The 12,732-nt window shown below is 39.8% G+C and overlaps 1 protein-coding gene across 1 annotated transcript in view; it reads left to right on the top strand.

The window, feature by feature from the left end:
• The first annotated feature begins 403 nt into the window (after positions 1-403).
• The window catches only part of LOC150090448 (putative sodium-coupled neutral amino acid transporter 11), a 191,664-nt gene continuing 179,335 nt past the window's right edge, over positions 404-12,732 (top strand). Inside the window, exon 1 of the mRNA XM_090369136.1 lies at positions 404-902. Within this exon, the coding sequence (XP_090225262.1) occupies positions 840-902 (63 nt within the window). The 5' untranslated portion in view covers positions 404-839. The remainder of the gene's footprint in view (positions 903-12,732) is intronic.

The raw sequence follows: 12,732 nt of genomic DNA, 5'->3' as shown, positions 1-12,732 counted from the left end.
GAGAATGTTTCGTAAAATTTAAAATATTATTTTTAATAATGACAGCTCCAAGACAACGGTACCGTACCTAACCTATTATTCACAAACATCCAAATTTCTTTTTGCTGGCCGTCAAACTTCAAAACCAACCGGGTTAATATTATTATCCTTGAAGACCGCAACTAAAAACTGCCAATGGTTATCTGTTGCATTCTGTAAGTTATTATTAATCAAAATACTTTTCACTCCCCGATTCTGTTCAGAAAAAAATATGTTGCATCTTATTCAAGCATCGCAGTTTCATTTCATATGGAGAAATGTATAATGGTGTATGTATGAGCCACTTCGTAATAAACAGTTCCGCATGGCTGTACAACCAAAAACGACGCGAGAACAACACCGAAAGTGGTTGGAGCAGATGAACTGAAGGGAGGAACCGAACATACTGTCATTGCTCCACATGAAGTCAGATGCTGTTGCGCGAACTGGTTGTTTTCTGCTGAGTGAGGAGGACGATTTGATTTGCGTTGTGGGCACTGACAGACCAAGTGCCTTTTCGGTTTCGTTGTCTGACGAGGAAAATTGTTTTCTTTTGTCAGGACATGTGCATTTATTATTGCGGCTTAGTGGTGTATTCAAACAGAGAGAACTGTTCGTAAATGAAACGTTCTGATTGGAATTATCTACGGCTTCATTCAACGCATAACTCCATATATGCATTTTGTCCATTGCTACCTGATTTTGTGTCGGAACGCTCCATGTTATTAAGCTTTTCTTAAACGGTTTACACTTTATAAAGTGTTTTTTTTATTCTTTTCCATTCCCCTTTCAGTTTGAAGTCTAGCAGCATTGAACTGAATATGGCAGCTACGGAAAATACATATATTTTGGACAGAAAGGGTTCCACTGGATCATCCGTGAAGGTAAGATGTATTGTTTACAAGTGTTTTTACTGATATAGTCTAAGAGCGTAGTGCTAATACAAACACTTTATTTAAATAAGGCTGATTTGCATTGGAGTATAATAATAGAGGAAATAATGGCAATCAGTTTTATTATTCTTGGTAATAAATATGTGCATTTCTTATATAATAGCCAGTGGATTGACATCTGCAGTAATATACTACCTTTTTATTTATTTACCGAAGATGTTTGCATGTGATGATAACGGCTTCAGTGACGTAATTAAAAACAACAAAATAACAATAACAGGAGAATATAATCAGTTGATCTGTACAATTTTATCATGAACATAACACATGTTAACAGAAATATGTACGTCTATGAGCTTAAACCCCATAAAGTGGAGACCTTCACTTAAGTTTAACAGAGTGATTGTGATCGCAGTTTCTTTACTCCATAACATAAAAAGACCAAGGTTTGATTCCCACCCTGAGGGGAAGATTTTTTATTCGCCCCTTAATTGCCCAAGAGTAGAGTAAACAGATTGGAGAAATTACTCTACCAAGATTTTTTCCCAAAAGCACATGCATCTGCATTATTTGTAAACAGAACAATTTTCCTATTATTATTATTATTATTATTGCTAGCCATATGGTACAAGGAAGCCTGAGGCTTATGCTGCACCAGACAAAAAAAAAAATTTCTGAGTTACCCTGAGAGAGAGAGAGAGAGAGAGAGAGAGAGAAAATCAGAAATAGAAGTGAATCACCAAGAAAAAAGAAGAATGATGATATCCAGCTCAGGACCCTGGGTGTGCTAAGATGTGAGTCCATGGGGATATGCTGTCATCCTTTCCCCACCTTCCAAGAAACACAAAGGCTAGATTTATTAGCATTAGCATTAGCATTAGTAGAGGCATTTGATGCAAGAAAGCAAGCTTATGCAGCATCAGCCAAAAAACAAAAAAAAAAAAAAAAAAAAAACCCCACTTCCACTTCACCCCTCTGTTCGTTCAAAGTACCTGTCCAGCTGAGCCTTAAACTTATTTAGGCTATCAACCTCCACCACAAGGGATGGAAGTCTGTTCCACCAACCAACCACCCGCTGGCTAAAGGCAAATTTCCGCACGTCTATCCTACATCTGTCTTTCCTCAATTTGAATTTATGCCCTCTCAGGTGATTTTTCTGAGCTAGAGGAAGAATCCCATCAGCATTGAGCATGCTTAAAACATTCAAGGCTTTATACACTTCTATCAGATCACCTCGCTGGTGCCTAGTCTCCAGACACTGTAATTTGCAAAACTTAAGCCTTTCTTCGTAAGAGCACCCCTTTGTTCCATTCACTAATCTTGTTGCCCTTCTCTGTACTCGTTCCAGCAGCTCTACATCCTTCTTGAAATGAGGCCTCCAGACCTGTATACAGTACTCTAGGTGTGGCCTGACCATCGCCTTATACAATGGAATAATCACCTCCTTATCTCTGCTGGAAAAATTCCTGTATATCATTGACAATACTCCATGAGCTACTCTTGCAGCCCGTCTGCACTGCTCAGAGAACTTCATATCTGCCTGCACAACCACCCCCAAGTCCCTTTCATTCTCTACCACTGTCAGTGTAGTACCACAGAGTTGATACATTGCTCTGGGGTTGCTGTTTCCCATGTGTAGTACTTTACATTTGTCAATGTTAAACTTCATTTGCCACCTCTCAGCCCATCTGCTCAACCTTTCCAGATCCTGTTGCAGCAGCATAGTGTCAGTAGTGTCCTTGACAACCCTGCCAACCTTTGTATCATCTGCAAACTTGGACATTAAGCCCGATATACCATCATCAATATCATTTATAAATACAGAAAACAATAATGGACCCAACACTGAGCCCTGAGGGATTCCACTAATAACATCAGTCCACGATGAGCAGTGTCCATTGATTACCACTCTCTGTCTTCTCCCCCTCAACCACCCCTTTATCCATAGCAGCAATTTGCCTCCAATGTCACACTGCTCAAATTTGTGTAGCAGTCTTCCATGTGCAACAGTATCAAAAGCCTTTCTGAGATCCAAGTATATAATATCAAAGTTATTCCCTGCATCCAGTTCTTTTGTGACTGCATCATAGTATCCAATCAAGTTGGTCAGGCAAGACTTCCCCTTAACAAAACCATGCTGTGTCTGAGCTATAACTGAAGTCTTGTCTAAATGATCCTGCAGTGCTTCTTTAACCAGTGCCTCCATTAATTTGCCTGGAACAGAAGTTAAGCTCACAGGTCTATAATTACTTGTGTCAGCCTTTGATCCTCCTTTGTGAATTGGGGTCACATTTGCACATTTCCAGTCTATGGGTACCTCCCCTGAGTCCAAGGAAGCTCTCATAATTATGGCTAAGGGTTTGCTTACTTCCTTTGCTGCCTCCTTTAATATAACTGGATAGATCCCATTCACCCCGGGTGCCTTTCTTGTGTTTATCTTCAACAGTTTCTCCTCCACTTTACTCCCAGTTATTTCAAGATTCTGTAGCTTACTGCTAGAGTTGAATACACCTCTGGCATTCCCCTCGCTGAATAACTCCTCATGTGTGAATGTCGATGCAAAATATTCATTTAGTTTGTTAGCTACCTGAGCAGGATCATCAACACTTGACCCATCAATATCAAGTGGACCAATCTGATTCATCCCCTTCCTTCTAGAGTTTACATAAGTAAAGAACTCTTTGCTGTTTTTCTTTGCATCCCTTGCCAAGGCTTTCTTGTAATCTGCCTTCGCCTGCCTAACCTCCTTTGTAACTTGGTTGCATATCAACTTGTATCTATCATAGGCTTCTGTGTCATGTGTTAATTTGTATGTATCCCATGCATTTTTCTTCTCTGCCATATGCCTCATTAGTTCATCTGACATCCATTTTGGCCTAAACCTTGAACAATATTTCTTAGTTGGTATGTAAAGCCTAGTGGCTTCCAAAATAAGTTCTTTGAATGCTTCCCATTTTGAATTTGCTGTTGGTAACATCATCAGTTGGTCCCACTGAATAGAATTTAAATACTGTCTCAGTCCATCGTAGTCGCCTTTACGGAAGCAATAACCCTTCCCTTTACCCCTAATGGTAGTTACCTCTTTGAGTAAATCCCACTTCAGCACACTGTGATCACTGCCACCTAGTGGTTCATTTATCTGCAGATTCTTAATGCATGAAGAATCACTGCTGATAATCAAATCAAGAGTATTACTTCCTCTAGTTGCCTCCCGAACATGCTGATGTAGAAAACAATCATCCAATAAATCCACAAAAGCCCTGCTAGTGTGTGAGATCCTTGTCAAAGGTGGATTATCATGGTTAAGTTAGTCTGTTTTTAGCAAGATTGCATGGTTTCATCCAGTGAACATGTAAATTTATCAAAAAAAAAAAAAAATGCATATAATATGTAGATTCAATATACCGATGCGTATACCTTGGCACAAATTCTCAATCCTCAATATCATCATCATCATCAGCCATTTTCAATCCACTGCAGGATGAAGGCTTCTCCAACAACTTTCCAGTTCCTTCTGTTTTGTGCAATGGCCATCCATTTACTACCCACAAACTCATGAATTTCATCTGTCCATTGCCATTGTTATCTTCCAGGTTTTCTCTGAGCTCCTCTTGAGTACCATTCTGTTATTTTCTTAGTCCATCTGTCATCATGCCTTGGAGCTATGTATCCTACCCAAGACCATTTTAGTTGTTTAGTTTTGATAAGAATGTCCTTTACTTGAGTTTGTTGCCTAATCCATGTGTTTCTCTTCTTATCTAACAGTCTGATTCCCAATATAATTCATTCCATTCTTTTCTGTGTAGTTCTCAGCTTCTCTTCCATTCTTTGCTGTGTAGTTCTCAGCTTCTCTTCCATTCTTTTGGTGAGTGCCCAAGTTTCACTTCCATAAGTCATGGTGGAAAGTATACACTGGTTCATTATTTTACGTTTCAGACAAATTGGGATATTGCTCCTCAGAATGTGCTATATTTCCTGAATACTATCCATCCAAAATTTATTCTTCTCTTGACTTCCAGCCATTTATCATTATTACAGCTAATGACTTGTCCCAGATAAGTATATGACTCCACCTTTTCAATTAATGTTCCTTCAATCATTATATCCCTTTCTGTGGCATACTTGTTCATCATTACTTTTGTTTTAGCCATATTCATCTTTAGTCCAAAATCCTTACTAACTCTGCATAACTGATTAAGATTTTCTTCTAATTCTTTGGGATCGTGACCACAATGTCATCTGCAAATCGTAAATGGTTTAGGTACTCTCCATTCACATTGACTCCTTTCTGCGACCAGTCTAATCTTCTGAAAGCTTCCTCAAATGCAGCAGTAAACAACTTCGGAGATATTGTCTCCTTGTTGAACTCCTTTCTCAATTTTAAATTTATTACTGTCTTTGTCTAGTCTAATAAAGGAGGTAGCGTTCTCCTATATTTTCTTCAAAATCATAATATATGGGATATCTATGTCTTGTCTTTCCAGTGCCCGAAACATTGCCTTATGCTGTATGGAGTCAAATGCCTTTTCATAATCCACAAATGCCAGGCATAATGGTGTTTTATATTCATTTACTTTCTCCATTAGCTGTGATAATACGTGAAGGTGATCCATAGTTGAGAATCCTGTCCTAAAGCTAGCTTGCTCTTTCGGTTGATTCTCATCAAGTAATCTTTCTAATCTGTTAGTAATGACCCTTGTGAACAACTTGTAGATGTGGGATAACAAGCTAATTGGTCTATAATTTCCAATTTCTGATTTATCTCCTTTCTTATGCAGCAAAACTATGATTGCATTATTACACTACTTAGGTGCCACACCTTTTCTAATGTATTTTGTGAAGAATCTTGCAAGTTTTTGTGTCATGTCTCTTCCTCCCAATTTTAACAACTCTACAGTAACTTCATCTTCCCCCGCAGCTTTCTGATTCTTCATTTTCTTCAACGCATGTTCTACCTCATCAGGAAGGATATCAGGTATGTTGTATGTGTTACTAATTTGCGATCCATCTTCACCACTCCAAGTCTGGTCTAACAAAAGCCTTATATAATGGGATTATCACGTCCCTATCTCTACTTGCAAAAGTAGTGATAGGGACGTGATAATCATCCTTGTCTTATAGAGATATAACACAAGACTGAGTTTAGAAGGGTTGAAATCAACTAAGTTGTCAGCTAAGGAATTGGTAGCAGATTTTCGAGAAGTTGAAGCTGATTGAGCAGGGCAAGGTTTTTAAAAATGGAAAGTAGAATGCAATGTACTGTCATCGGCAAAACTACGAATAGGATTTCCAGTCAGTGGAAGAAGGTCATTAATATACAGGAGGAAAAAGAGTTGGGGAAAGAACTGAACCTTGGGGGACACCGGCATTAGTGGAGAAGTTAGAAGACAGAGAGACATCTACCATGTCTCTTGGCTACAGACTAGAGAGCTAGTCTGTAGCCAAGTTACAAAGGAGAAAATTGGATAACCAATTACTAAAAACAGTTGGCAAACCATAAGATGGAAGCTTGTTTAGAAGACCTTTATGCCAAACAGGATCGAAAGCCTGTGAGATGTCAAGAGCAACTACTTGTGTTTCACCGAACCTTTCCATTGAATTAGTCCATAAATGGGTAACTTAAGCCAGAATATCACCAGTGGATCGACACTGATGGAATCCATACTGGCGATCATTGATCAGACGGAAGGTTTCTAGGTAGTTAATTGATTTCTCCATTACTTTAGAAAGAGTAAAAGTAATTGCAATGGGACAATAATTGGATGGGAGGCATTTATCATCCTTTTTAGGAACTGGCTGGATATGAACAAATTTCCAAGCAGAAGGAAAAACACCTTTGGAATAAGAAAGTGAAAAAAGGCAGCAAAGAATAGGAGTAAGTTAAGGAGCACAGGTTTTGAGAACAAGTGGAGAAATACCATCGGGACCTGGAGCTTTCTTAGCATCAAGTTTCGTCAAAATCCTTCTGACATCCTTTTGATGGAAGACCACAGGAGGCATTGAATGGAGCATGTTGGGAATGGTGGGAGATGTTTTACCAAGATCATTAATACATGAGTTGGAAGAAAAATGGGGTGCTAGCAGGTCAGCTTTATCCTTGGCTGAAGTGGCAACAGAACCATCTGGTTTGGACAGAGGTGGGAGCAGAGATCGACAAAAGTTGCAGTCAATAGCTATGGCAAGAGACCAGAATGCTCGGCTACCATTAGGGCAAGAAGCAAGTTTTCTACTCTTAGCCTGTTCAAACTCTAGTTTGGATTGATTAATTTAACCCTGGGGGCTCACATCTGGTGAGTATGGGCTTGGCACACCCAGGGTCCTGAGGTGGATATCATCATTCTTCACTTTCTTGGTGATTCCCTTCTACTTTTGACTCTCTCTCTCTCTCTCTCTCTCTCTCTCTCTCTCTCTCTCTCTCTCTCTCTCTCTCTCTCTCTCTCTCTCAGGGTAACTTGGGAATTTTTTTTCTTGGTGCAGCACAAGCCTCAGGCTTTCTTGCACCATATGGCTATTAATAATAATAATAATAACTGCTTTACAATTGTTGCAAGCTTTGGTGTAGGCAGAAAATGAAACTGAAGATTTAGAAACAAGCCAATTACGATATGCAACATTCTTCTCTTGAACAGCCTTAGCACATTTATTGGAAAACCAAGGTTTAGATAAAGGATGAGATTTTAAAGTGGAGTGTGGGATAAAGGATTCCATTCCTGCAAGAATAATTTCACTGACATGATCTGAGCAAACGTTGACATCAGAAGTTTGAAAAAGTAATCTGACCAAGGAAAAGAAGAAAAGAAATCCCACAGGTCATCCCATTTAGCATTCTTGTAATGCCAAAAAAACAGGAGTTTGGGAATAGCCATGAGATAAATGTTCCATTGTAGAAGAGACAATCACCAAGTTGTGATCTGAAGTGCATGAAGGACCTCTCACTTCGACCTTGTACTTAGAAGGGTTGTTTGTGAGAAAAAGATCAAGCGTGTTGGCTGTATGATTAGTATTGTCCGGTATTCTTGTAGGTAAATGAACAATCTGTGCAAGGTCATTAGTAATTGCAAAAGCCTCAGCATCTCGACTACCTGGGTCGGTGTGACTAGAAAATGGAAGCCAGTTGGAGTTGTGAACATTAAAATCACCAAGGAAAATTACCTCACTGTTAGGAAAGTTGGACTGCAGAAAGTCAAGTTGCAAAGCGAGGAAGTCAAAGAGCTCCAAGTGATTAGTGGAGTTGGGAGAATGACAGTGACAACAGATGAATTTGACACAATGAGGTAGAGAGATTTTAAGCCAGAGAAGATCAAAGAGGAGATTCCAATTTGCCACGTCTCTGACAGGGAATATCAGAATGGACATATGCACAAGTACCACTTATGAGGCAAAGGGAATCATACAGATAATAATTTGGGCATCTGAGATGAGAAATAGTTGAATCAATCGATAACTGAGATTCTGTCAGCAAAAGTACATGGGGTTTGGTAGACTGCAAGTGGAAATGGACATCGTTGAGATTAGAATTCATACCATGTATATTTGTGAAATGAATTAGGAAGTGCACAGTTTATGTTGATATGCTCCTTTGCTTAGCTAAGGTTCCAGTCTTTGCCTGTCTATAAAACTGAGTTGATCAGTGTGGTTGAATGTTGCCCTTTATAAAAATAAAATAAATTTTCTGTTTATACACTGAGACAACTGCATAAGGTCAGAGGAATTTGCCATATTAGATGGACAAGGACTAATAGATTAACGGTAGCCACTGGCAGAGGTGAAAGTGATTCTTGCACTGCTTCTATTGGAATGACCAGCAACCTGGAAAACAAGATGCAGGATATTTCAGAGACTGCTGGGAGTCATTGCGGTACAAGTAAACACATGGGTTCTGTTAGGGTAGCTAAGAATAGGAACAGGTATATTTATACTTGCGTTTACACCAATGCTAGGAGTTTGGTAAATAAATTTGATGAATTTGAGGTATTGCTCAAAGCATCAAAGGCAGATATTGTTGGGATATCAGAGACGTGGTGTCACACAGATATAAGGAATGCAGAACTGGAATTTGGGGAGTACAATGTGTACAGGAAGGATAGACAGGGTAGGAAGGGAGGAGGGGGTTATGCTATTAGTTAAGAAACATAAAATCCAAGGAAGTGAAGCCAGTTGACATTGCTGGCCAGTGCAGTGTCAAGTCAGTTTTGTGTGACATAAGCATTGGGAGATCAAAATTGAGAGTAGGAGTGTACTATGGGCCTAATAAATCTGAGGAGTATAATAAAAATCTGTACAGGAAAATAATGGGCCAGTAAATCAGAGAGTCTTATAATGGGGGATTTTAATTTCCCAGATATTGACTGGAATTTGTGGGTTGGCCACTCCCACACTAGCAAGGCTTTTGTGTATTTATTGGATGATTGTTTTCTACATTAGTATGTTCAGGAGGCAACTAGAGGGAGTAATACTCTTGATCTGATTATCAGTAGTGATTCTTCATGCATTAAGAATCTGCAGATAAAAGAACCACTAGGTGGCCGTAATCACAGTGTGCTGAAGTGGGATTTACTCAAAGAGGTAACTACTATCAGGGGTAAAGGGAAGGGTTTTGCTATCGTAAAGGCGACTACGATGGTCTGAGACAGTAGTTCAGTTCTATACAGTGGGACCAACTGATGATGTTACCAACAGCAAATTCAAAATGGGAAGCATTCAAGGAACTTATCTTGGAAGCTACTAGGCTTTACATACCACCTAAGAAATATTGTTCATGGATTAGGCCTAAATGGATGTCAGATAAACTGAGACATATGGTAGAGAAGAAAAATGCATGGGATTCATGTAAATTAATGGGTGACATGGAAGCCTATGCATTAGCATTAGCATTAGCATTAGCATTAGTAGAGGCATATGATGCAAGAAAGCAAGCTTATTCAGCATCAGCCAAAAAAAAAAAAAAAAAAAAAACCCTCTCCCATTTCACCCCTCCGTTCGTTCGAAATACCTGTCCAGTTGAGCTTTAAATTTGTTTAGGCTATCAACTTCAACAACAAGTGATGGAAGTCGGTTCCACCAACCAACCACCCGCTGGCCAAAGGCAAATTTCCGCTCATCTATCCGACATCCGTCCTTCCTCAATTTGAATTTATGCCCTCTGAGGTGATTATTCTGAGAAAGATGAAGAATCCCATTGGCATTGAGCATGCTCAAACCATTCAAAGCCTTATACACCTCTATCAGATCACCACGCCGGTGCCTAGTCTCCAGACTCTGTAATTTGCAAAACTTAAGCCTTTCTTCGTAAGAGCAACCCTTTGTTCCATTTACTAATCTTGTTGCCCTTCTCTGTACCCGTTCCAGCAGCTCTACATCCTTCTTGAAATGAGGCCTCCAGACCTGTATACAGTACTCAAGATGTGGCCTAACCATTGCCTTATACAAGGGAATAATCACCTCCTTGTCCCTGCTAGAAAAATTCCTGTATATCATTGACAAGACACCATGAGCTACTCTTGCAGCTCGTCTGCACTGCTCAGAGAACTTCATATCTGCCTGCACAATTACCCCCAGGTCCTTTTCATTCTCCACCACTGTCAGTGTAGTACCGCAGAGTTGATACATTGCTCTGGGGTTACTGTTACCCATATGTAGTACTTTACATTTGTCAATGTTAAACTTCATTTGCCACCTCTCCGCCCATCTGTTCAACCTTTCCAGATCCTGTTGCAGCAGCATAGCGTCAGTAGTGTCCTTAACGACCCTGCCAACCTTTGTATCATCTGCAAACTTAGACATTAAACTTGATATCCCATCATCAATATCATTCATAAACACCGAAAACAACAATGGACTCAACACTGAACCTTGAGGAACTCCACTAATAACATTAGTCCACGTTGAGCAGTGTCCATTGATTACCACTCTCTGTCTTCTGCCACTCAACCATCCCCTTATCCATTGCAGCAATTTGCCTCCAATGCCACACTGCTCCAATTTGTGCAGCAGTCTTCCATGTGCAACAGTATCAAAAGCCTTTCTAATCCAGATATATAATATCAAAGTTATTCCCTGCATCCATTTCTTTTGTGACTACATAATAGTATCCAATCAAATTGGTCAGGCAAGACCTGCCCTTAACAAAACCATGCTGCGTCTGAGCTATAACTGAATTCTTGTCTAGATGATCCTGCAGTGCTTCTTTAACCAGTGCCTCCATTAATTTACCTGGAACAGAAGTTAAACTAACAGGTCTATAATTACTTGTGTCAGCCTTTGATCCTCCTTTGTGAATTGGGGTTACATTTGCACATCTCCAGTCTATGGGTACCTCCCCTGAGTCCAAAGAAGCTCTCATAATTATGGCTAGGGGTTTGCATACTTCCTTTGCTGCCTCCTTTAATATAACTGGATAGATCCCATCCACCCCAGGTGCCTTTTTTATGTTTATCCTCAACAATCTCTCCTCCACTTTCCTCTCAGTTATTACAAAATCATCCAGCTCACTGCCAATGTTTACTTTACCTACATCATTCTCCTTCCTGAATAACTCCTCATGCGTGAATGTAGATGCAAAATACTCGTTTAGATTGTTAGCCACCTGAGCAGGATCCTCAACTGTTGAACCATCAATATCCAGTGGACCAATCTGATTCATCCCTTTCCTTCTCGAGTTCAAGTATGTAAAGAACTCCTTTCTGTTTTTCTTTGCATCCGTTGCCAAGGATTTTTCGTAGTCTGCCTTTGCCTGCCTAATCTCCTTTGTGACTTGGTTACAGACCAACTTATATCTATCATAGGCTTCCATGTCACCCATTGATTTGTATGTATCCCATGCATTTTTCTTCTCTGCCACATGTCTCATTAGTCCATCTGACAACCATTTAGGCCTAAACCTTGAACAATATTTCTTAGTTGGTATGTAAAGCCTGTTAGCCACCAAGATTAGTTCCTTGAATGCTTCCCATTTTGAGTTTGCTGTTGGTAACATCATCAGTTGGTCCCACTGTATAGAATTTAAATACTGTCTCAGACCATCATAGTCGCCTTTACGAAAACAAAAACCCTTCGCTTTACCTCTGATGGTAGTTACCTCCTTGAGTAAATCCCACTTCAACACACTGTGATCACTGCCACCTAGTGGTTCATTTATCTGCAGGTTCTTAATGCATGAAGAATCACTACTGATAATCAGATCAAGAGTATTGCTCCCTCTTGTTGCCTCACGAACATGCTGATGTAGAAAACAATCATCCAATAAATCCACAAAAGCCTTGCTAGTGTGCGAGTGACCAACCCACAAATTCCAGTCAATATCTGGGAAATTAAAATCCCCCATTATAAGACTCTCTGATTTACTGGCCCACTCTATTTCCCTGTACAATATATTATTATACTCATCAGAGTCATTAGGCCTATAGCACACTCCTACTCTCAATTTTGATTTCCCTATGCTTATGTCACACCAAACTGACTCGACACTGCCCTGTCCATCGATGTCAACTGGCTTCACTTCCTTTGATTTATGTGTTTCTTAATTAATAGCATAACCCCTCCTCCCCTCCTGTCCTGTCTATCCTTTCTATATACATTGTATTCCCCAAATTCCAGTTCTGCATTACTTATATCTGTGTGACACCACGTCTCTGATATCCCAACAATATCTGCCTTTGATGTTTTGAGCAATACCTCAAATTCATCAAATTTATTTACCAAACTCCTAGCATTGGTGTACACGCAGGTATACATGCACCTGTTTCTATTCTTAGCTACCCTAACACAACCCATGTGTTTACTTGTAACGCAATGACTACCAGCAGTCTCTGAAATATCCTGC

The sequence above is a fragment of the Mastigoproctus giganteus genome, chromosome 2, assembly GCF_048544385.1.
Source record: "Mastigoproctus giganteus isolate SK-2022 chromosome 2, ASM4854438v1, whole genome shotgun sequence".
NCBI lineage: Eukaryota > Metazoa > Arthropoda > Arachnida > Uropygi > Thelyphonidae > Mastigoproctus > Mastigoproctus giganteus.
This window is presented reverse-complemented; position numbering and strand designations above follow the sequence as displayed.